Source organism: Enoplosus armatus, chromosome 10 (assembly GCF_043641665.1).
Source record: "Enoplosus armatus isolate fEnoArm2 chromosome 10, fEnoArm2.hap1, whole genome shotgun sequence".
Taxonomy (NCBI): domain Eukaryota; kingdom Metazoa; phylum Chordata; class Actinopteri; order Centrarchiformes; family Enoplosidae; genus Enoplosus; species Enoplosus armatus.
In genome coordinates, this window is record NC_092189.1 from 12,850,749 (window position 1) to 12,874,571 (window position 23,823).

Genomic DNA, 23,823 nt, shown 5'->3' on the forward strand with positions numbered 1-23,823 from the left:
CGGAGAAAGCTTCAAGCGTGAGTGTATGTAAAGCTCGTCTACCTGGAGAGCTGTGTGAAGCCAGTGGCTTTCAAAGCGTTGTCTTATAGTATTTCTGGTATGAAGCTGCTGAATTATTAATGAACTGAGCAGCTGCCCGGGGTTTGCCAGACTAACGTAGTCAACTTTGATAACAGGCTGCTACTTAAAATCGGCCTTCACTGCTGCTAATTAAACAAATCTTGCTTTGATAGGTGTTGTGCGAATTTTAACGTTTCCTCGCTTTTGAGTTTGTGTGATATACTTCAAACCACGTCGCGTTTTAGGCCTGTGATGAGCTACGTGTTTCTCTGTGATCGATTGGGGGTGACTTGGCAGAGATGTGAAACTCCCATTGATTGATCTCCACTACACTCCCCGCTGACCAGAGAAAACACTCGATAGCAAATGCGAGAGGGGATTTAAATTGGACAAATACTGTCCACCTCACTTGACGGATAAGGTAGCTATCTGTTTTCTCATGCGGTCTGAGGTAATCCGCTATTAGCACTGTTTAACGTCTGGCCTAACCTCGATACAGTGCGACGTTAGCTAGCTTGTAATGTCGGCAATGTTGGACTTGTTTTCCCCTCTAGACTCCGCTTCCTGTTAGCCTTGGGCTAGCTGGAAAATCGAAATTATGCTAATGAACGAGTAGGTATAGTTAGCCAACGCAAAGGGGTGTAACTTTACTACTTACCCGTTGCAATTTCCTTGTAATTTATTCACGAACCTATGCTAATAACTTTCTTTCATAGCTAGCTATCAGGGCAGCTGGGATCCTTTAGTTTGCTAACGCTCGAGAGCTAGCCATCTCGCTTGTGTTGAGGGATTTAAGTATTTAACTTGATAAGCTTTTAGTGGCACAGGGCGAGCGATATTGAATTCAGTTGCAGTTGCTTGTTAATATATGCGTCGGCAATGGGCTCACTCGTATAGGACCCAATTGCGTGCGACTATTGCCTTTAAAAATACTTTATTTTACTGTGTGAAAGCCTGACTGCTCCACTGAAAAGACAATAGAGAACCTGAGGCTTGCTCAGCTGTTGTTCTGGTAACGACAAAAACCACTGATAACTAACTTAGAGAAAATTGTATTATGACTATTGTTTTGTTATACCGCATGCTGATGTAACTATAATATTATTTTAAATACTTATGTACGTCCATAAGTAGTAAAATAAATAAATAAGCGGTTTCCGTTAAGTTGACCCGCACAGATAGCTAGGAGAGTGGATGGACTCGATGCAGATGGTGCTTGTGCGACATACGAGGGCTGTGCTTTCCTGAACCCGCTGCCTCCAGGTACCTCATCTCATTATACAGACACAACAGCTTTAAATGCCTCAGAAAACACTCGCAGTAGCCGGTCATCGTCAGAGGTAACTAGGTGGATAGAGAGAAGCGGTCTGAAGAGGGAGGCTCCTGCCCGTTTCTGGACGTCCATCTCTCCAGCCTGCCCTCATCACGTCCATCCACCACCGCCCTCCTCCCCAGCATGGACCCCCCGAGGACTCGGTCGCGGTCTCGATCTGGCTTCTATCATTTCGGCATGAACGGCAACGTTGGAAGCAACGGCAGTGGTAACGCGGTTGGTAACGGGAGCATGATGAACGCCAGCGGAGGAGGGGTGAGCTACCCGCAGCAGAGCAACCCCGGCTGGGCGCCGCACCACGGTGGTCGTGGCTACCCGGAGAGCCAGCAGCAGCACACCCAGGGGAGCTACCTGTCCGCAGGGGCGCAGCGCCACTCATCGCACGGAGCTCACAGACACCCCGGGGCCGGTAAGCAGCCTTCAGTAAACAGGGCCTGCAGCCCGGCTAGATGCATCACGCACACACTCACACAGGATACACCCCCTGAGGGAGGCAGGCAGACCACTAGCAGCTTAACAGACATTTAACTAAAAGGCGTGATGCTTTCACTGCCAGCTGTTGCTTGAAAGGCCAGCTATATGTCATGTTAGGTGTTGTAGTGGAGGCTCTGCTTTGGAGGTTTGAATAGCATTTACTTAGGTAAATAGGGCCAACCAGATTTCTGAACTTTGTTTTGTATGTCATTGCCTGGCATTATACACGCAGGGCAAAATTTAATGGCCCTGAGTAGGAATTTAGCACTACAGAAATTTTCCTTTGGATAGTCCAGGCATGATGCTGAAGGCCTGCATTGTTTGAAAGGCCTTGAAATTGTTTGAAATGAAATCTTTCTTGATAGCGATTTTATCTTTTTGTTTCAGATAACTCACTGCTGTGATGCAGGCTGGCATGATACAGTTTTCCTTGTAGTTCACCATCAGCCATTTCATCCATAAGCCTTAGTGCTGTTCAACTTACATTTTAGCACGTGCACACCTCTAAAATGAATCAGGTTCAAAGCACTATCCAACCACAAAGAAACAGAGGAATTAATAGAGAATGGATGGAGTTGTTGGTTTCTTCAATTTGTCAATTAAATTGCCCAGTATCAATCAAACATTTATTTAATTGACTTCTCGTGCCCACTCACCAAGAAGACAATGTAAAACTCCCCAAAACATTTAAGGAAAAAGAGGCAGAACCAAATGAAATAGCCAGATAGGAAATTCAAAGTGAGACTGCACTCCAGCCTCCTTTCATTTTTTCAACATTGACACCAGTCTGTTTAGTGTTCAGCAGGTTTCCATTGCTGACTATTGGAAAGTGACTGGAGAAACCTTCTGTAATACCAGATTGGATTCCCTCAAAGGCAGAAAAAAGTGCAGTGAATGAGTGGAATCAGGCTTTTAATGGGCCTTTGTAATAGCAGCACTGTTGCCAAACACCCAAAATAACCCACACACTCAAAAACACATGCTTCCCAAATTGAGAGAGTACAGAGAGGTTTGTGTGAATGACTTGAACAGTGTATCTCCCAGCTGTGTGATCTGGCTCCTTTTTCTTAGCAGCTGCACATGCCTCTTTCTGTCTGGCTGGAGTCTGTGTGTGTTTTTGTGTGTAACATGTTGTGTGTAAGCAAAATGAGAATGTGTATGTTACAGATTTTCTGTTCCTGTCTGTGCTTGTTTGTTTTTGCACGTGTCACTGTATTACGCCTCTTGGCATCACTTAATGCAGAATGTGTCAGGGTTGGATTTGGGGGTGTTAAAAATGTGTCCCTCTGTCTTACCTCTGTTTTTTAAATCCTCTTTCACTCCCCCAGTGTGAAGCATGTTATCACCCAGTGTAGCTCTAATAGGGAGTGTTGCATCCCACAACCTGCCAGCATTGCAACTTCATATCAACTTGTTTTTACAGATTGTCATTAATACTGTTACCACCTGAGATCTCTACAGATTATGCGGGTAAAATAGATTGTTTCTCTATTTTTGGCTTGTCTCTTCTAAATAATGGTTCAAGTCTTCGTATCTCAGTTAAAGAACAGAAGCAAATTGCTACTTGATGACAGCTGATACTCTTAAGTTCACTATCCTTCCTGCCTGACTTGATTGTCTGTCGTGAAAGAAATTGTTGTCAGTCTTCCCCAGAAGCCATGCTCGGAGGAAACAAGGTCGTGTCTGCTCGCCAACAGAACCCGTCCAGCCTGGCTCACCATCCCCTCTCCTATGGCCCCTGGGGTGAATCAGCATTAACAGACCTAGTGCTCCTCAAAAGACATGGGTGGCTAAGGCCCAGGACCTTATGAGGTCTAAAGAAAAAGTGACTGTAGATGAATAAAGATGTAAGCCAGTGTGTTGTCAACAGACCGTCCCTCTGTTCTCCTCAGCCACTAGCAGGACGCCTTTGAGCTGTCACTATCAGCAGACTTCACATGGCCGTGGAGTGGCATCGCAAAGACAAGAAAGGGGTGGGGGGGTTGTTTTCAGATGTGTTGTTTCTGAGAAGACAGACGGGGCTGTTTGGATGAGGGAGGAATAGAGGAAGAAATATAAAGAGATGAGATTCTCCCCTTCTTTTTGGTGATTAAAGGTTTTTGGGGGACTGCTTAGAGGAAACTCTTGTCAGCTGAGTTCAAGGACATCCTTCTTAAGCTGCTGAAATGTCTGTGCACATGCTGCCTCCAGATTGCACATGTGGACTCTCAGATAAACAGCTGGGAGAGCATTGTGTTCTTCTGAGATTATGTTTACGGTATTATTGCTTTATTCAGTGATGTGATTTTCCTCCTTTTAGTATTTCATTTTTTTGGACATGATAATCTAATACATAAAAAGGAAGTATTTTTTTGTGATGGTCTATTGATCTTTCGAGAGAGATTTTTATCATTTGTTCACCACACAGAGATAATAAAAAAAAAAAATGGGGAAGAAACATTGTACTGAGCTGTTGTTGCAGATAGTAGTTCACTGCCTTGCTCAGGGACACTTAAGTATAGCAGCTGCTTGCCAACACACAGACTTGAAGCCAGGCTTTCTGGTAATGGTAAGTTTCCATCAGGCCTACTGTACAGTGTCACTCCAGTTTATAGGATAGTACTAGGGTTGATAACTAAAGATTATCTTGATTTTTCTATTTTTTTGATTAATTGACTAATAAAACATCTATAAAATGTCAGAAAAATGAAAAAATTCCTTTCGCAGTTTCCCAAAATGCAAGGTGATGTCTGACCAACATTTCAAAACCAAATATGATATTCAATTTACAACGATATAAAACAGAAAAAAGCAGCAAATTTCACATTTGTGAAGCTGAAAGCAGGTAATGGTTGGCACTTGATAAATTACTTAAACGATCAGATTCTTTTTTTTTTTTTCTCAATTTGACTAATCAATTAATCAATAAATAATTTCACCTTTTGATAGTACACTATGGTAACTTGATGAAAGTCATGGTGACGACTGGAGACAAACGCCATTATCCGCCCTCAAGCAATGTAACATGATCAAAGCCAACAAGACACTCTGTTGTGTTGTACATGTTTGATAAGTGGATGTCTGTTTCTGTGAGTCTGCACAAGCTTTTCATGGTAGATCAGAGGGAATGATTTGTCTGGGAGAAAGTCCAGTGTGACATCTTCCAGAGATGGCTTCCTCTCTTGTCTGTTTGTTTGTTTAAAGCAGGAAATTCAAAAGCCTGTTTGGAAGACAGACCCTCGCTGAGGACAGAGGACTCTCACTCTGTTTGTGAACCAAAATGTTGGATGCATTTTTTTTGTTATCACTGTTGGATTTTGTAGTTTTTCAGTCTGTTCAAGCCAATCAGCCAGGCTTCATCAAGATAACAACGTTTTTGTCATCCAGTGGGGTCTTAGAATGGAAAATAAAATCAAAGGCAACTGGCTGCCTGTGTGTTGTTGGTGTTGTTGCAGGCGTATGTCCATGTGTCTTGTGATGTTGATGTTTTTCTCAGCCCTATCTTATCTGATTATGTTTTTTTTTTCTCTGGCCTGCAGGAGGAGTGCTACATTTTCATCCAGATAATGTGTGCAGCGAGGATCGGGACAAAGTAAGTATGAAACATGACCACTGCCAGTTGCCTCTGCTTTGCTCCTAGTTTGAATAGGATTCGTATGTCATTGTTTTCTTTTCTTATTCATTCTTCCCTTTTTGTCTGTCGTCTTTTTGTTTTTTCCTGACCTACCATTCCCCTGCCTCCCCCTCCTCCTTTACCTCTGTGTGCAGATGGAAGACAGCCCGAGCCCAAAAAGGCAGCGTCTTTCCCAGCAGTCCATGTTGGATCTAAGCTCCGCCCCTCCCTCTACTCCTTCCTCTCCCATTCGCCCCTGGGAGCTGCCTCCCAGTCGCAGACCACACCCCCACTACATGCCAGAGAGATGCCACACGCCTCTTCGCAACAGACGCAGGTAAGTGAGTGTATGTGTGTGACATGAATACATAAAACCATTATCTTCATTATTAATCTGGTACTTGTTCAGCCTTTAAAATGTCAGAAATAATGACAAATTCCCCTCACAAATTACAAGATCGCATCCTGAAATTGCTTATTCTGTTCCAATAACTTAAAGGTTCAATTAACAATGGCAATGACAATTGAGAAATTGTGCTGCTTTCTTCTTGTTTTTTATCATTGTAAATTGAATATCTTTTGGTTGGACAAGACGTTTGAAGACGTCATCTTGGGCTTTAGAAAATTGTGTTTTTTCAGTGTTTTCTGCCATTTTATGGCAGTGTTTTCTGCCTTTTTAATGATTAATCAAGAAGTAATCGTCCAGATTAATTGAAAATGAAAATAATCATTAGTTACAGCCCTACATTGAACTGAGTTTGCGACTGACTAGGTGTGTGTTAAGGTGCCTTTTATTAGGACTAATTTCAATACTTGAATTGAATAGGTTTGATGGAAATGGATGAAATGGAAAACAATCTGGACTGACCTTACCAGACATCTGTAGCCTGCTCCTCATCTCTACTTCAGGCTAACGGCTTGTGGCTACATTAGCCGCTACTAGCATAACACACCTGAACCTCCAACCAAACTGTTGGCGGTCAAGTTGCATTGTGGGTAATAAGACGTCAGGTTTTAACAAGGAAGAAGAGTGTGTGGGGAGATGATGAGATATATATTTATATATATATATATAGTATAACATAGCTCCTTCTGCCTCGTCCCATATTTTTCTCCTCTTTCTTTCACCTCAGCCCTCCAATGAGACGCCAGCGCGGCCGAAGAGACCGTCTGACCCGCCACCACCACCACGCCCACAACAACCACCACCACTACAACAGCAACAACAACCACCACCACCACCATCACCACCCCAACGCCCACCATCATCACCACCACCACCTGCACTCCCACCATGGCCCATCGCCAGGCCACCAGGATGAGAACTACCGTCACCCGGCTCCCCCTCAGGGCTACCCACCCTACAGCCAGCAACCTCCCAGAGGGCTGGGGCCTGGGCCTGAAGAGCGCCCAGGTCACCATCCCCCAAACCCCTCCCCGAGGCCCCTCCACCAGTCGCCGAACCTGTCTCCCAGGCTGCTGCACCCTGCGGCCCATCCACAGCACCCGCACCAACACCCCCACCCATCCCAGCAACAGAGCAGTTTGGTGCTGGACCTCCATGAGCAGGTGACTTCATAGGAGGATGTTGGTTGGGTGTATTGGGGGGAAAAATACAGTTGAGAAAGGAGAGAAATTCTCAAAAGTAGTCCTGTTGTTTTGCTTGTCTCCTTCTTATGCGCACAAAAAGAAAAACGCTTTTAGACATTTTTTATAAAAACAAAAGTGAAAATTAAACCCAGCTACTCATGGGCATATTAAGTTTTTTTGTAGTTGAAGACTACAGAGAGTATGACTGAGTGTGATTTTATTTTAATTAGTCTGGTCTGTTTGGTCTTAAAAGCAGTAAAACTTTCCTGTAATTTATCATGGAAAACTAATCGACACCATGGTTAATGTGGGCCTGTCTATTAGCATGTCTGGCACGTGTGCCTTTTTTCCAAGAGGGGATCTAGACAGTCTGAAATAAGTCTTTAAACTTTAAGCTTTAAACCACAGTCTGTGTGCGTAAAGTTTTTGATCTCCATATTTAGGGTTCAGCTCCAGTATCGTATCCTGTGTCCCCTCCGGGAGCTCCACCAGGCCTGCCGCCTCGCTCTGCCCCTCAGCAGATCCCAGCATGCTCAGTAGTCTTCAGTGGACAGCACTATCCTGTCTGCAGTGTCCCCCCTCCTGTGAGTGTGTTTGTGTTTCTGTAACAGATTCATTCCAGTCTAGTTTGGTCAGGACGTTTCCACATAGTTCAGTTGTAAGAATTGGACTCTTACTGATGAGTTTTCATTATTTGATGTCGCAAAATACTGTTTGCAACATGTCTTTCTAAATGAAATCTTGCTGTTTTCTTTTTGTCTCTTTGCTACTGTAGGTCCTCCAGACTTGTTCTGTGCAGCATTTACCCATGCCCTACCCGTTCCCATCACTGCTGTCCAGTGACCCGGCCTTCCTGCTCCCCCCTCCTCACCTCCCCCATCCCCCAACACACCTTTCCCACCACCCACCTCACCTGCCCCAGCCCGGACAGTTTGGACCCTATCCCACGCAGCAGGCCCGATCGGTTAGTAGGAATTCATATGTTGTGCTTGTTTCAACCTTTGTTAATTTGGTATCAGATGCAGCTTTTATGAATATTAAAAAACTCCAATTGACCAGATTTGATTGTCCTCAGTGTATTTGATGATATCTAACATTCTGTGCATCTAAAAAATGAAAATGAAAATGTAAAAAAAAAAAAGTTTTACAATGGGGAAAAGCTAAATAAATGATGCATACTTTATACATTGGAGTTGAAGCAATTTGTGCTGTTATCCCTTAGTGTTTGCTAGCACTTGGAAACAGTGTAGTGTTTAGTATTTTATTTTACACATTTGTCTTTTGTGTGGCTTTGATAATGATTGATATTTACTGCCAATTAAAGCAGCTGCCCAAGAATTGAATGCAAAGCAATGCAAGAAGAATTAAGTGCTTAATTTCATTTGATTTTATCGACATCTTAGTAGAAAAAATACAGTACAGTACATACAAATACAAAAGTTAGATTATATGTGATAATATATGTACAGTATAATATTTGTCTATAATACGTCTTGAGCTCCTCATTTACCTGATTTGTCAAGAGTTGATACTCCTCCTCCCCCTCACAGATGTGTTCTTCGTCAACTTTACCTGTTATCTAGTGTTTTTGAATTGCTCTTGTTGCTACAATCACATGGAACAGTATTTTCCACATATTTCTTCCAGCCGTTGCAGAGGATAGAGAATGATGTGGAGCTGCTTGGAGAACACCTGTCTTTGGGCGCTGGGCTCCACTATCCTCCCACCACCCACCCGGCCCTCGCACCACACTCCACACAGCTTCACTTCCTCTCCCATGACCCCCTGCCACAGGAGTTCTTCGGAGTGGTGAGCAATAAGAATAATTCAATAAAGCTTTTTTTAACCTATTTGAGTGCAGGGGAAAATATAAATCCATGTGAGTGATTTGTCATGTATGTGTTGTCAATTGCCCCCTAGTCCTATCCAAACTTTATTCCTCGGCGTCTCCCGGGGCGACGGTACCGCTCACAACAGCCACTGCCACCTTCGCCTTACCACCCCAGCCTCCTGCCTTACTTCCTGTAAGTAGATCAGAACATTAACTTACTAAGATAAGACAGTCCGGAAGAAAATGTTATATTTTTAGATATACAGTAGATCAACTGATATTTATTTTTGAAATATGCAACCAAAAGCAGGGTGCTGATGATTATGTTGGCTGACTAATATTACTTCAGATTGAACAGAAAGACCAAATCCACCTTATGAGTCCTTATGAAAATTTGTAATCTTTTCCGAGATATAATTTGATTAGTTATACCTGAAGAAGACCAAAGAAGGCATTATTCTTTTATGTTATGTCTGAATTTTCCTGTTAAATCCCTCCCTCCGCAGTTCAATGCTGCCAGTCCAGCCTACAGGTCCTGCGATCAGTCTAGAGCTGGATGTAGACGATGGAGAAGTGGAAAATTATGAGGTTCGTCTTCCTCTGCTTTCTTTTTATTCTTTTGTCTTTATGTTTGCTGGAGGCAGACTCTGATTCTTCTGTTGTTGCTGACCCCCCCCCCCACAGGCCCTCCTGAACCTCGCTGAGCGTCTGGGAGAGGCCAAACTCCGAGGACTGACCAAGGGAGACATCGAACAGCTTCCTTCCTATCGGTTCAATCCAAATAACCATCAGTCTGAACAAACACTGTGAGTGCCGCCCTTTTGTGACCACCAGGTCATTGCTTGTTGGTGGGATGAATTATTGGCTCCTCAGGATCACCACTACTATGGTTTTTTGTTTTTTCGACTGAATGCGGCTAATGTTTATCAGACAGATTTTGAGAAGTTGTTTATTGTATTTCTGGTTTTGCGAGCTGCAGCTTAAAACAACTTCAAAGCATATTGGAATTAAAAATTTTTTATTCTTGGTGCACATTCCTAAAAATACACATCCAAAATACATCGAGGTGGATACAAGAAGACAGTTTCATTAATTACATGACCTTTTTCATGCTTTCCCCCCAAATGCTGTCCTCAATAACCAATTAACCTAAATCTGCCTCGATGTGTGTTAAACAACAGATTTGCAGCAGTACTTTACATGCTAATACCTGTCGTTGCAGGTGTGTGGTGTGTATGAGTGATTTTGAGTCCCGCCAACTGCTGCGAGTCCTGCCCTGCAGCCATGAGTTCCACGGGAAGTGTGTCGACAAGTGGCTGAGGGTAAGTGCCCACCCCATGGATAATACACATATACAACCTTTGAGTTTACACATTGTTTGGTGATGGATTCAAGTCTCGAAGTGTCACATAATAGCCCGCTGCTTTTTGGTAATTGACCTGGCAGTGCTGCGTGTAGAGACTTAATCAGTAACGTATCTAGAGAGAACCTTATTCTTGTGTTTAAAGACACAAATACACTCTCAGTCCAAGTACACGTTAATTAAGTGACACAGACGCCTCTTAAATATAGAGGTGTAGTGAGAAGGAGATCTGTTAGTCATCAGGAACAAGCATCAGGCTTGTGTCTCACCACAGAAGAGTCAGTAAAGTCTGTAAACCTCACTAAACCCAGGGACAGGAACATCTGAAGAAGCGGCACACATACATCATCATGTGATTTCCCACTCAAAATGCTAAAAAAGCTACTTGAACACAAAGTTTTTGTGTTAATCACGACACAGTCTTATGATTTAGAGGCATGAGGTATTGCCCAAAGCCTCAGTGTGAATTGGGTTATAGGAATTACAGATCAATACAAAACAAATAAAGATATTCATAATCTGAAATCCATAGCAACAATCTTTTATGGGGGAGTGTAGTGAGTTTAGTTGTGTGATTAAAGACATGAACTGCCTCTACAAAAACCTAACTGGATCATTTTTCTCTACCCTCTCTGTCCTCAGGCCAACAGGACGTGTCCCATTTGTCGGGCCGACGCCTCAGAGGTCCAGAGAGACTCAGAGTGACCACATGAGGGAGCCAGAAACTCCTTTTTGTCTGTCAAAGACGTTCAGCACCACCTGCTCCTGATATATTGATCCACATGTATGTGCTCACACACACACACACGCACACACCCACCACCTCCTTGTCATTTTGTGCAGCACTTCCTGCTCGTTTGTTATCCTTTCAATCTTTATCCCTTCTCCCTTTACATGTGATGTGGTTTTCATCAGACTTCCTCTTCCCCAGTTATGTTACTACCTTTCACCTCCCTTCTATCAGTCTTTCCTGTTCACATGAATGCAGGCCCTCACATCTTTTTTGCCTGATCGCTGTTCTGGGGTGTGTGTGTGTGTGTGTGTGCGTGTGCGTGTGTGCGTGCGCGTGTGCGTGCTTGCACCACCACTGTGCAGGCGTTGTTTGGTCAGCCCTGTAATGCCGGACTGTGGTACATGACTGTGTGTGTGAGATTTTCAGATGTCCTGGAGCATGCCTGAGTTTCTGTTGTGTATCAGACAAGAGTTAACAACACTGGAGAGTTTTTGCTCTCATGAGTGACTGACTTTACTTCCTGTTTGTACGTTTATGCACTGTCTGTCTGTATGCATACTGTGTGTGTATGTATGTTATAGACTTAAATCCTTTTCTCTAGTTTGACACTAAGGGTCCATGTTGCCACTATACTTCTCGGTTGCCTATTTGATCCATTTGTTTCAGTAGATTATTATTATTATTATTATTATTATTATTATTATTCAACCATTATAAGTGATTGTTTTCCTGCCTGGCAGTTACCTCATCATTCCGGTTTTATTCATCATTCATTACAAGCGCTTCACGGCACTACTTTGAAATTAAGCACATTATATATTTTTCTTTTCCTTTCTTTTCTTAGTAAAAATAAGTTTGTCTGTGACTTTGCAGTGGCACATGTGTTACATATATACATATATCTATATATACTGTATAAATCTATGAATATCTGTATACCAAATAAAAGGCTTGATATGAACTTTTTAAACTTAGCATTTTGTATGTATTTGTTCTTTTTTTTATTTTTTACAGCGAATTAAGACCTGAAATGAATCGGGTTTGGTTGTGCTGGATTTCTGTGTGTTAGATTTGAAGTGGTATGAATTAAAAATGTCACTGACTGCGGACTGCTGCTTTGAGTGGCTCCATCTTTTCAGATTTTGATCTAGAGGTGCAACAGCTTCAAGCTGCCACTAGGCGGTGTTACTGCTCTTCTATACCACCATCACTCCACATCTGCCCAAGTTACGGTCCTTGTGTTATGTTTTGGTTCCCCTAATACTCTTTGGTTTACAGGTAGACTGTATGTAATTAACACTGTTCTACTGCAGGTTGTTATGTTTGTTAAACAGAACATGCACATAACAGACTTTTCACACAATAATACAAGGTGTGTGCTGATTTGTGGACTGTTGATTGATTGAGATAGTAACAATTATCCTTTTGAGTAACTCTAAAATCTTGATGTGTAGCATTATCCAGTCACTCTGGGCTGTGGGTAATAGGTGGGCTACAGGTTTTTCTTTGACTCAATGCCAACATGGCGAGACAGTAAACGCACCCAACATCATTCATCAGACTCTCTACTCTGCCGTTATACCTGTTGTTGTATCCTCTAAAACAAGGGCAGGTAGGAGTTAAAATTAGGCAGGAATGAGCTTGTTACACACAAACAGTGATAATAATTTTAGTTGTGCAAGTTCCAAAACAATACAGTGGAATTATTCCAACAAAAACTACAACATAAATGAGAAGGTAAGACAACCCAAGACGTAACTAAAGTTGGAACAAGGTATTGGAACCAAGCATCTAATAATAAATTAAAGACAGCAGAGGACAACTTCATGAACTGAGAATGTATTATCAGTGAAATGCTCTTTTACTTTAAATCTGCAATGCAATTTAAATACGTCTGCGTACAGTTGGTGCACAGACAGGCAGCCAGGCCGTCTGCTTCCCCTTACAGCACATGTCAGTCTATGTACATGTCTGTCTCCCTGACTGCACACAGCTGTTTCCCTAGCAGCACACGTCTGTTGTTTTGAGCCTTCTGTTGATTAACAGAACAGAAACTGTGCTACTGTACATACTAATACAGTATCTACAGTTGAATTCCTATTAGCAGAAGTCTCCTCTAGGCTTTGCGGCACAAATGGCTACATTTTCTGCAAGCAACTTTCATGGAGCTGCTTGAGGCGTAGAGAACACAAATGTCGTTGTTTTTCGATGGAGATAATTCACAAAGCCTGTTTACTAAGAATGTGACAGGAAAGTGCCTGGGGCCAGTTTTCATTTTCTTGACATTGGTTGTCATTGTTGTTGTGTGGTGTCTGGTGACTGAAAGAGCTCATGGAGACATCTGTCCAAAGATAATGGTTCTGTGGTTCTAGTAGTAAGATCTTGTGTCAAATCTGGATTCACCCATTAGGTTTGAAGGCGACTACAGACTATAAAATCGATCAAGATTATAAAAAAGCCTGTTTAACTTAATTATCCAAAGAAACCAAATTTACAAACACTGAATCAGTAGTTACTTTAATCCCTTTCTCTTTGCATTTCCTACGATGTTTTTGTCACCTTGTACTGTTGGTATTTGCTCCTTTCATTCTTCTTCTCTCACCCTTATACACATCTACTGTTGCCATGAAACTGAGTTTGTGGTATGGAGACTGGGTTGAATAAACAATATGCCATTAAGGATATCCAGTTTGAAGGAGACACTGCAAACTCACAACATCCTAAAGAAGGGCTTGATCTTGTCTGAGCACAAATTTGTTCAGGTGGTTTTTAATCCTGATGTGTAGGAGTCACTTTGATTTCTTGAATCTGAAAAACAATCCACATCAGGCAATGCAGGTTTATGTCACCTAAAACTCTGCCTCCCTGTGAGAGACAGAGAGGATGTGTATATATATTTTGATTTCATGTTTTATTAAATGAGAAACCTCTCGGACGAGGTCTGATGACGCACTGTCCTCTCGTCCTTGACTATTTGCTTCCTTTTTTTGTTCTTCATCCTTCATCTCTTCCTCATCCTTTCTACTAATTCTCTGCTTCACTCCTCTTTATGCATCTCTTACTCCATCTTGCACTGTATCCCTCCCTTTTCTGCTCTTTCTCCCCTCCTCCTCTACCACTTCTGTCCTTTCCTTTGCTCCTCTCCTTTCTTCTGTCCTCCTCATGCAGTCTTCTGTTTACACTTTCCTCTCTCTTTGGGCTGTGTAATGTCTCACCACTCTGTTCTTCCTCTCCTCTCGTCTTTTTACTTATGCATCTTCTGTCCTACCCTCTTCCTCTCCCTCTGCTGTGATCACCACCCACTCCTTTAACCTGCTTCCGCTGCAGAGCAGTGAAGTGGAAGTGATGGTGGATTTCTGCCTAAAACTGTCTGCCGCGTTACTTAAATCAGGGAACAAACAATATTTGTCTTGTCTTGCTTTCTCGCCCATCTCCCACTTCCTCACCAGGGTTGTATGAGGCCAGAAGTTGCCCAGGTTTCGATGGCAGGTGCACTCCTCTACTGCAGAATCTTGATAATCTTACGACTAGGTCATATATTAATGCAGGCGTGTACAGTTAGTTTGATCAGGAATCTCAACACCGTATTCACATTAACATCTGACTGCAGTGTAAAATCTGCTGCTCAAGATGAGTCCCACTGGTAAAAAGTTCTAGCTTGAATGTCGTCCTCTTTGGCTGCTTTGCGCTCCAGTCACTCTTGTGTCTGGCCGTCCTGTCCTCAGGCCGGGCCCGGGCTGGTGACATGTTCCAGGCAGCTCGTCCTTCAGTGGCTGTGAGGAAGAGGAACTTGATTCAAGTCTGTCAGCTGCAGGTCAAAGAGAGGAGAGGAAGAAGAGTACTTGCGAGAAGAAGATAAAGAAGAAAAATCACCAGAATTTTTTTTGTGTGTGAATGTGTTCAGTTTACCTATGTTTGCAAGGACCATGTCATTTATTGATTTATTTGTTTGATTATTTTACAGGGACTATAGATAAACAATGTTATTGCCAAGTAGGTTTACACATACAAGGAATTTTCTTTGGTATATTGTACATAACAATAAACATAGTAAGTAGAAAATATAAAGATAAAACGAAGTATAGAGAATAGTACATAAAAAATAAATATATAATAATATATAATAAGATATGAAAGATTATTATAAAAATGAATAACAAATAAGTATGATATGACTTAGCCATACAGTTTTGCGGAGGGATGTACAAAATATTTACATCTGCAAAAGTTCACAGTATGAAGTTTAAAGAATAATGTGCAAGATAGTAATCCAGAAGATATGTGTTAATATAATGCATTGAATCAGGTGTGTAGACTTTACATTAACGTGACTAATGTGCTATACAATGTCCTCCAAATGCTGCAATATGTGTGTGTGCATACAGCTGCAAATCAAACTTCACCTGCAAACTGCAAACAGCCACAAGTGTATGTTTTCGCCTTTTGGGATAAAACAAAGCTGGTTTGAAGGAGAAAAAAAAATCAAGTTTTACAAAATGATAAACCATGATCAGGCACCACACCCTTTATTCTGCAGTTTTAAAAAAATGTCTAATTAAAGAGATTTCTTTTCTTCCTTCAGCCTTGCCTCTGATGCCTAAACGAAGAGAGGAGAGGCTTTTACTCATCTGCTGCTGTCTCCATCGCTCTCCTCCAGGCAGCCCACCCTTTTAATGTGCAAGTGTGTGTGTGTGTGTGTGTGTGTGTGTGTGTGTGTGTGTGTGTGTGTGTGTGTGTGTGTGTGTGTGTGTGTGTGTGTGTGTGTGTGTGTGTGTGTGTGTGTGTGTGTGTGTGTGTGTGTGAGCGAGCGAGCGAGCGCATGTGTGTGTTGTGCAGACTGTCCCAAGCTGACAGGGTACATGGATTCTCCATCCTGCTTGTATATAAAAAGAAAGCGAGGGCACTGAGCTCTGCCTACTTCATTTATATTCACACTCGTATCTACACACACGCTCACATACGCACGTACACACACACTTGCACGCACTGTATCTTTCACAGACATGCACTCAGCAGTGTGAGGGTTAAATGTGAACGCATCAGCAAGGCAGGTTATTCCCTGCTCATCTCCCTGAGTGAAGTGTGTGTGTGTGTTGAGCAAGTGTTAAAGATGTAAAGTGCTTTAATGAAACCATGTTTATGTGTGTGCATGTGCATGCAGGTGATATCGATAATCTTTCAGCTATCAGTTATAGTATTTACAAAGCATGGGAACAAAGTGTTCATAGATTTTATCTTTTGTGTGTGTGTGTGTGTGTGTGTGTGTGTGTGTGTGTGTGTGTGTGTGTGTGTGTGTGTGTGTGATATGTATTTCATAGGGATTTCCCCCTCCTCATGCTGGGTGGCTGCTGGCCATGTCATCATGTTCAGAGCTGCCAATGGCCGTCACTGTCACTCTCGGGACTTGAGGTGTGTGTGTGTGTGTGTGTGTGTGTGTGTGTGTGTGTGAGAGAGGGAGAGAGAGAGAGAGAGAGAGAGAGCTGGGATGTGTGTGTGTGTGTGTGGATAGGTGGAGTGGAAATAGTGCAATACAGGGGCCTCAGTGGGAGTGGCAGCGTCAGATAAAGGCTTTTATTTGACACATTTAGTCTGTGAGGAGAGGCGTGCTTTGAGGCAGAGTGCATCACATGTGTTTGTGATATATATAGATATATAGACACAGTGTATATATATATATATATATATATATATATATATATATATATATATATATACACACACACACTGTGATATACTGTACACACTGTGAACTTGGACAGCAGGACCCTCCGGTCGTCTTCCCGGTCTGCTGGATAATTCCCTCTCCAGGGAGCTGGTGTGAGCCATGTAGCACAGAGCAAAGTTCATGAAGTCACTTGTCAAAGTATAAATGCTGTCATATTGCCAGTTGGCTTTTATGTTTTACAAAATATATTAACATATGAGTCTCAGTCCAAAACAGAAAAAAAAAAAGAAAAATAAAAAATCCAATGTGTTAAATAATAATCATCTGAAATTTAAGTGAAACCCACTGTATTAGAAATACACAACTTAGTTATCTTAAGTATTAAATAATGGGATTTGAGATACATTTTATTCTGAAAATGGATTACAAAAGAGTTCTCATGTTGCTATTTTCTCACGTATCTTTCTAAACATTATATAATGTACATACTATGATGACGAACTATTTAATCAGCGTTTACTCTGATTTCTCCAGTATTGTACAGTATGTGCTTTACGTGAATTAGGACTTGTGTTCAAATCAGCCACATTTGCCATCTCTATATCTTGTTGTTCCCTTCTCTGTCCCTTTGCTTATCATTTTAAAGCCTCCCTGGTTATGGTGTTATGGTATCAGTTTTCTCCACTGATTTGATATTATTTAAGAGTCTGAAAAGCACATCTGATGCCAGCTGGCTTGATGATTTGTCTGGGGGTCATTTTTTTGTTCTGGGGTTTATGTCGGCCCATGCCATTATGGCAGATCAGGCCATACAAATTTATCGCTTGGTTTATGTGATGGCTCCAAGGCGACTTTTTGATACAATGAAAATGGAAAAGTATTGGTTTCTGTCTCAAGGCAGGTTGGCAAATAGGTCAAAGTAGCAAATGGGACGATATGAAATCCATAAGTTACCCTCTGACAGTGATGTGGCTACAGTTTACGCCTTGGTTTAACAGATCTGTGAGGTTCTGGTTGTTTTGGTGGAACACAGGGAGCAAGACATACCGCTATTTTGTATTGTTTGATGCAGTAAACACAAAAAACATCCACTATTACAGGGTGACACGTGAATCATAAAACAAACAAACCATGAGGCGATTAATCAAACATACATTCTTATATAATTTCTATAAAGTAACCCCGACTGTTACTACTTCAAAACCATTCAGCGACAAAAGATGAGCTGACTAAGGACAGCCTTCAGTTCAGATCGAAACAAAATATAACCAAACAAAAAGAACAATTTCAATGATATTTGAGAGGTAAATTTCAAACATATGGCCCGTAAAAGTCTGTAAACAATGTCAAATGACATGGCCTTTTCTTCAGAAGTCACTGTTCTTGGCTTTGGACTGTATGTTATGACTGATGTCTTCAATAAGAGCTCAATATGATGTGAGAGGTGATCACATGCAACAGTGTTCCCCAGCTGGATTCAAACCAGGAACACTGCGTCTTTTCCCCCTAGGCTACCAGGACAGTTCACCCACAGTAAATGATTATCATAATACAATAGTTAAGAAAGAAATATGTCTTACATATTGTGTGATTATGAGTAACATGAGGAGAACATATTTACAATGTAAGAAAACACTTAGAGGATCATATCACACATATACATATAAGTCTGACTGCATATAAGCACAGGATAGAGCTTCGTGGAGGACAGCTCGACTATCACTGATGTCCAAAGACCAAATAAATCGACCTTCGCCCATTCTAATGCCAGAGCATAAACAAAACTTTGGAATTACTATTTTTGTTAATTCAGCAAGTTATGTCATGTGTTATATATTCCTTGGTCTGAAACTTGATAAATTTGCGCTGTACACATAATCACATTGTTGTCATGATGCTAATACAGGTGATTTTTCCAACAAAACACATATTGTATAAACTTTTTCTTCTCAAAATGATCTTGTATCTGTCTGCTAGTATTTGAAATATGCTTTGCTGTATCTTATGTGAAAGTAAACTTAATATCTCTGGGTTTTAGATTAACGAGATTTTTTGGGGGGAGGAAATTGGACATTTTATAGACAACAAACAATTTTCTATTTCTTGATTAATCGAGAAAATAATTTGCAGATTTATTGATTGAGTGAAAGTAATAGTTAGTTGCTGTCCTAATGTGCAGTCGAAACTTTCTTGCACAAAATCAACTAACATTGAACGCTTGTGAGATGGTGGCATACGCATGCCCATCTGCTTTTTGTGTCTCCTTTTGTGTGTCTGCGTCCTCACCTGTGTGTGTAAGTGGTGCATCTGTCTGCGTGTGCACATGTTTGTGTTTGTGCATTTGTCTGCACGTTTGTCTGTGTGTGTTTGTGGACGTGTCTTTTCAGGACGAGGTGCGGGCTGCAGGCCAGCAGCAGCCTGAGTCAGGTGTGCAGCTGAGGTCAGCCGCTGACTGAGTCATGGTGACATAACACTGTACAGGGTGCAAACCTCTCAGTCAGAGCACTCTCTCTCACACACACGCACACCCCCATTGAGGGTCCTCACAAGTATAGAAAGACAAATGTGTGTGATCTTTTGGGAGTGTGTTGTCTCCTTGATGTCTGCTCACCGCCTTGTGTTTGATTTGTGGGCAAAAAGAGAACTAATTTGCCCTCAGTTGGTGTTTCCTTCGAGGGTTCGCGCTCCATCTCTGCTTGATGCTGCTGCTTTTTTTATCTAAACTGTACAATGTTTGTCAATGTATATAAACTGGTAGTTTAACTATGTTTTTAGATATAAAGTAGTTAAGTAAATTTAAATGTGCAGTTTTAGTAATTTATTATTGTATTATTTACTTTATTTCACTATACATACATTTACAGACATTTTTATCAGTCTAAAGTTCACCTGTGTGTCTTTGGGAGAGGCTTGGTGACGCAGGGACGAGTCTCTGAACTGTCGCTGGCAAGCTGACCGCTAACATGCTAGCTAGTCGAGAACATCCCAGTGTTAGTCAGCCACAATTGTTCTCTAAGTTTCTGTACATCATATAATTAAAGATTAAAGAGTTCTATTGGAGAGGGAAAAAAGATCTCCTTGAATCTAACTGCTTGCCAACTGTCAGCATGTTAGCTCAGTCTCTAATGAAACAATAAGTTCAAACTTATTTGCACTGTCAACTTCTGTCTCATAACTGTCTGTAAGCTGTTCCTCTTTTGTCGAGTAATTTATACGCAGACAGACAAGGTTAAATAAATTAAGGACTCTCCAACTCTCCGTTCCACAAATGTCAGCACTGTCAACTCTTGCTATTAGTGAACTATGTGAATTTGCAGGTCAAAGTTCACCAAAGTTGAACTTGACGAAAAACAATTGAGCATGATTAGCTTTGACCCCACTGAATGAATTGATTTTGCTGTAAATTCTTGCCAAAATGCTGGTGAACTTAATACGTATCTGATCCTAAAGACTGAACTGTTATTTCATTCAAAGTTCACTGCCATGACAGTACAACGGGGGCAGCAGCCGGCTGATACTATCTGAAATATCATACAAAGGCATAACCTCTTTATGGATCATCAACATTTCTGGTATCATAAAACCCCCCAAAGCAAAACACCATAAGTCGGCCCTGCTGCTTTTGGACTGCAGCAGCAACCTTTTCATGCTCCAGCTCTGACCTATTCCATGGGGCTCAACGCGCTGTATGTTCTGCCCCAGATAATTACTTCACATCTTGTTCTTTACGCTGTGATGCAAGCTAGGTCCAACCTATAGGAACTGCACTGATCTGTTTACATATATGGCTTGGATAACAGGAGGTTGGAGGTTTCAACTAGGCCAGTTCTGTGCTTCTAGACTTGTGCTTCATGCACCTTCTGTTCAATCAATTTGGGAAGTCTGACTAATGATACAAACTACATTATGTGACCTTAATTCAAACTGTTGACGCAGTGGATTGAAGTGACTTCTGTTGAAGGTTGCAGCCAATTCAGTTACTACTTTTGAACTTGACAAAATCTCACCTGGTCCATTTAGTAGCTGTTTTGGAGCTTTCAATCATATTATATGATCTTCAGTGGCAGATGGCGTTTGCCTGTTTGTCATGGAATTGCATGTTTTCTGAGCACTTCTCGTCCATGTTGGACGTTAAGGTGAGGTTATGTCAACTGTACTGTTTTCAAGGTCAAGAATGGACTTTGGAGCTCAACTTTTTGCTCAGACATTCTTGAATTCCTTAGAAACAGCTACTAAAAATACCTTGAGGTGAGGTTTCTGTGGTCAAAATTGAACTTTGAGGCTCTACATTTTGAAAACCATATGTTTTTCTGGTAGCAATGAATTCTGCACATGAATGCTGGTAAACTGTTTATCCAGTTCTTATTCTTTGGAGGTTAAGCAATCTGAATCCAATCATCTTCTATTTAATTCAATTAGTAATGAGTGAGTAACCAATCCAGTACTGGAGACAGATCCACCTATAGCATACTTTGGTTCACTGTTGAAACAGTCGAGTGCTGAGAGGGACAAGAGTCGTTCCAGGAGAGGAGCTACGCTATGGAACACTTTATTATTCATGAGTGTTCATGTTCATGTGAGTGCACCTGGAAATATGAAATGTAAAGCCACACCTGCCTCTCAACCCAACTGTGAGTATATAGATAGATTCAAACACACACACAGACAGTCGAAAATGTGTGCATGCAAACATACGCACACGCGAGTTTGTGGCCAATATTAAAATTTCATGCTAAATGAGAACTGTATTAATCTGATGAAATACACACTTCTGACCTGTTACTCAATTTATTATTATGTGTTATTATTTTTGGACCAATCACTGACCACTGGGCACTGACCTGTATTTTAAGTTATGTTTTTCCCCACTTGTTTTGTGGCTCGTGATTGTTGATTATTTCAAGTGGACTTGCAAGTGGAAAAGTTGCGTCTGTAAATTGTATGTCTGCTTTCTTTCAGAGCTGAGGAGATCAAAGGTGCCTGGAAGGAGTTTCAACAACTTTCAACAAAATGCGCAGTCATCATAATGTGATTCAGTTTACTGAAGTAATTCTGTCCTAAAATCAATAAATGAACATTTTCCGTCCAAACATGCTAATATCTGTGATAAAACACCAACTTTAAATATACGATCTTTTCGTAAAATAATTGCAATTATACTTTTGTATGTTTTAAGTAAATTATCTGCTTAACTGCTTTCCTCTCAAGTGTCCTCCTCTTCATCTTCCTCGCTCGTCTCTGAGCAGGGAACGTGACTGTGTCACAGGAACATGCTGGATTGTGTAACGCTGTCGTATTTCTTCAACAGTACATGTGTGTCGGGTCCAGGACTGTCAGATTGTTGTGGCCTCTGGATTATGTGCAGTGCTGAATCTTCTTTGCCCGCAGTAAAGATGACATGAGAGGCTTTATGTGGATGAGGGCTGCCACAGAGACAGTGCAGCCATGCATGTACACACCACCCTGCTCACCCTGAGCCCTATAAGACCGTTTTAAAGTTTGATCAACCTACATACTTGCATTTGAATGGTTGAAATCATATGCTCTAAGGTGGATTTTCCACATCACAAAAAGTTATACAGCATCTAATGGTTTCCAATACGAACACTTAACCCTTTCTGATTCTGATTCTGATTCTGATAGTATTCGGATAAGGACAGTATACATACTGAACATGAACATTTCCTCACTTCCTAGACTTCCAAAAGTTTGGGGGGCAGACCTGGGGCTCTCACAGAAGCCCACCTTCCTTTCTGATGATGCAGAAAACAAAATGAGGCAGGATGTAGCAGAGCAGCAGGGACAGTCAGAAGCAGCATGGAGACATGCTCTGAGGCGGTGGGCTCCGTCAGAACATTTAATTGAGTTCAGCCGTGATAAGATTCCTGCAATTTTTCCAACATTTTTCTCCCACCCATTGGGAGCTCAGCAGGGGTTCATGTGCCTGTTAATGAGATGAGAGGAGAGTGACAGGGGTATATGTATAGGAAAGAAACAGTAAAAGTAGGAAGAGGAGCACTGAGAGGAGATAAGAGGAGCAGGCACATAAATGGAGCACAAGAAGGAGAGTAAGAGTGCAAATAAAGGAGACAAAGGGGCAGCAGCAACAGGAAAATTAAAAACAGATAAAGATAGATGATGAGATGCGTTCATCACCACACATCCGGGAGGTCCCATCATGCTGATTCTGCCCCACCGGAGCAAGACAATGACCAGCTGTGACAGGCTACCAGTCTGGAAGTTAGAAAGCCCCGTCTCCTACTGTCAAGTAGGACACAAATGTCCCCTAGTGATATGAATTCCTAATGCAGTGGGGGAATCGGCCACTCCACCGGGGCACACTGTCTCTGACTATGCTGCCTGGAGGCAAACAAACACACTGTTAGATGAGAGGGAGGCTGGTGAGGAGGCTCTTTGGAGAGGAGTAGACCAAACAAACTTAATCCACTAAAATGATATACAATATGATGATGCAGCTGTTGGGAAATAGATGCAGATGTTGTGAGTTTGCTGTCTCCTCAAGTGAGTGTGTGTTTGTGTGTTTAGCGTAGTGAGGATACATCACATGCACATATGGAGCTGTGTTCAACAAATGGTTCATTAGATTATGATGACAGAGTGCTTCGGCTCTGATAGATATCAGATTATCATTGCTGTAGGAAGTGATTTGATGAATGCAAACGTGAAACACACACTGACTACCAGACTTGTATGCATTATATTTAAATGTGACCAAATGACAAAAATCCCCTGAAGTGAAGATTCAGAGAGTTTATATGTATCAGAGAATATCTCAAGTTTTTTTTATGGTTATTTTATCTTTCAGGAAGCTGTTGTTTTCAGTTTACACTAGTATCTGAGTAAGATTAATTTGTATTGACTTGAAACTGGGGTTCAAGGATAGAGGGTGCTGTGTGCTGTACAGATTGTAAAGCCCCTTGAGGCATATTGGGGACATTGGACTATATAAATAAAATTGACCCTCACACTCACACAGGTGTTTTCACTTACTTTGATTTGGGCTGGTCAGGTTGAAGTAGGGCGGAGCTATGCTGGAAGTATGTGAGGTATCTTAACACTCTACCTACTGATGTCACATTCATGTCACATTGGATGGATGGCAGAGGTAAGATTCAAGACTGTGTATGGTTGTAGAGTTGATTGTGTGAGGGTTTGAAATAC

General features: G+C 41.7%; 1 protein-coding gene across 1 annotated transcript; it reads left to right on the forward strand.

Moving 5' to 3' along the window:
• The first annotated feature begins 1,306 nt into the window (after positions 1 to 1,306).
• On the forward strand, positions 1,307 to 12,076 carry LOC139291287 (E3 ubiquitin-protein ligase RNF38-like). Its single transcript, XM_070913269.1, has 12 exons — positions 1,307 to 1,802; positions 5,386 to 5,438; positions 5,615 to 5,796; positions 6,593 to 7,028; positions 7,493 to 7,633; positions 7,825 to 8,013; positions 8,697 to 8,858; positions 8,970 to 9,073; positions 9,387 to 9,468; positions 9,565 to 9,686; positions 10,103 to 10,202; positions 10,886 to 12,076. The coding sequence occupies exons 1-12, from the start codon at positions 1,517 to 1,519 to the stop codon at positions 10,946 to 10,948; spliced, it is 1,920 nt and encodes a 639-aa protein (XP_070769370.1). The 5' UTR covers positions 1,307 to 1,516; the 3' UTR covers positions 10,949 to 12,076.
• Positions 12,077 to 23,823: the final 11,747 nt, after the last annotated feature.

What these genes read in the sequence shown, in the direction of transcription:
- LOC139291287 (XM_070913269.1), top strand. Translation starts at nt 1,517, where the DNA reads ATGGACCCCCCGAGGACTCGGTCGCGGTCTCGATCTGGCTTCTATCAT. An exon ending in CCACGCAGCAGGCCCGATCG is followed by an intron (nt 8,014 to 8,696) that starts GTTAGTAGGAAT and finishes TATTTCTTCCAG; the next exon opens with CCGTTGCAGAGGATAGAGAA. An exon ending in GAGAAGTGGAAAATTATGAG is followed by an intron (nt 9,469 to 9,564) that starts GTTCGTCTTCCT and finishes CCCCCCCCACAG; the next exon opens with GCCCTCCTGAACCTCGCTGA.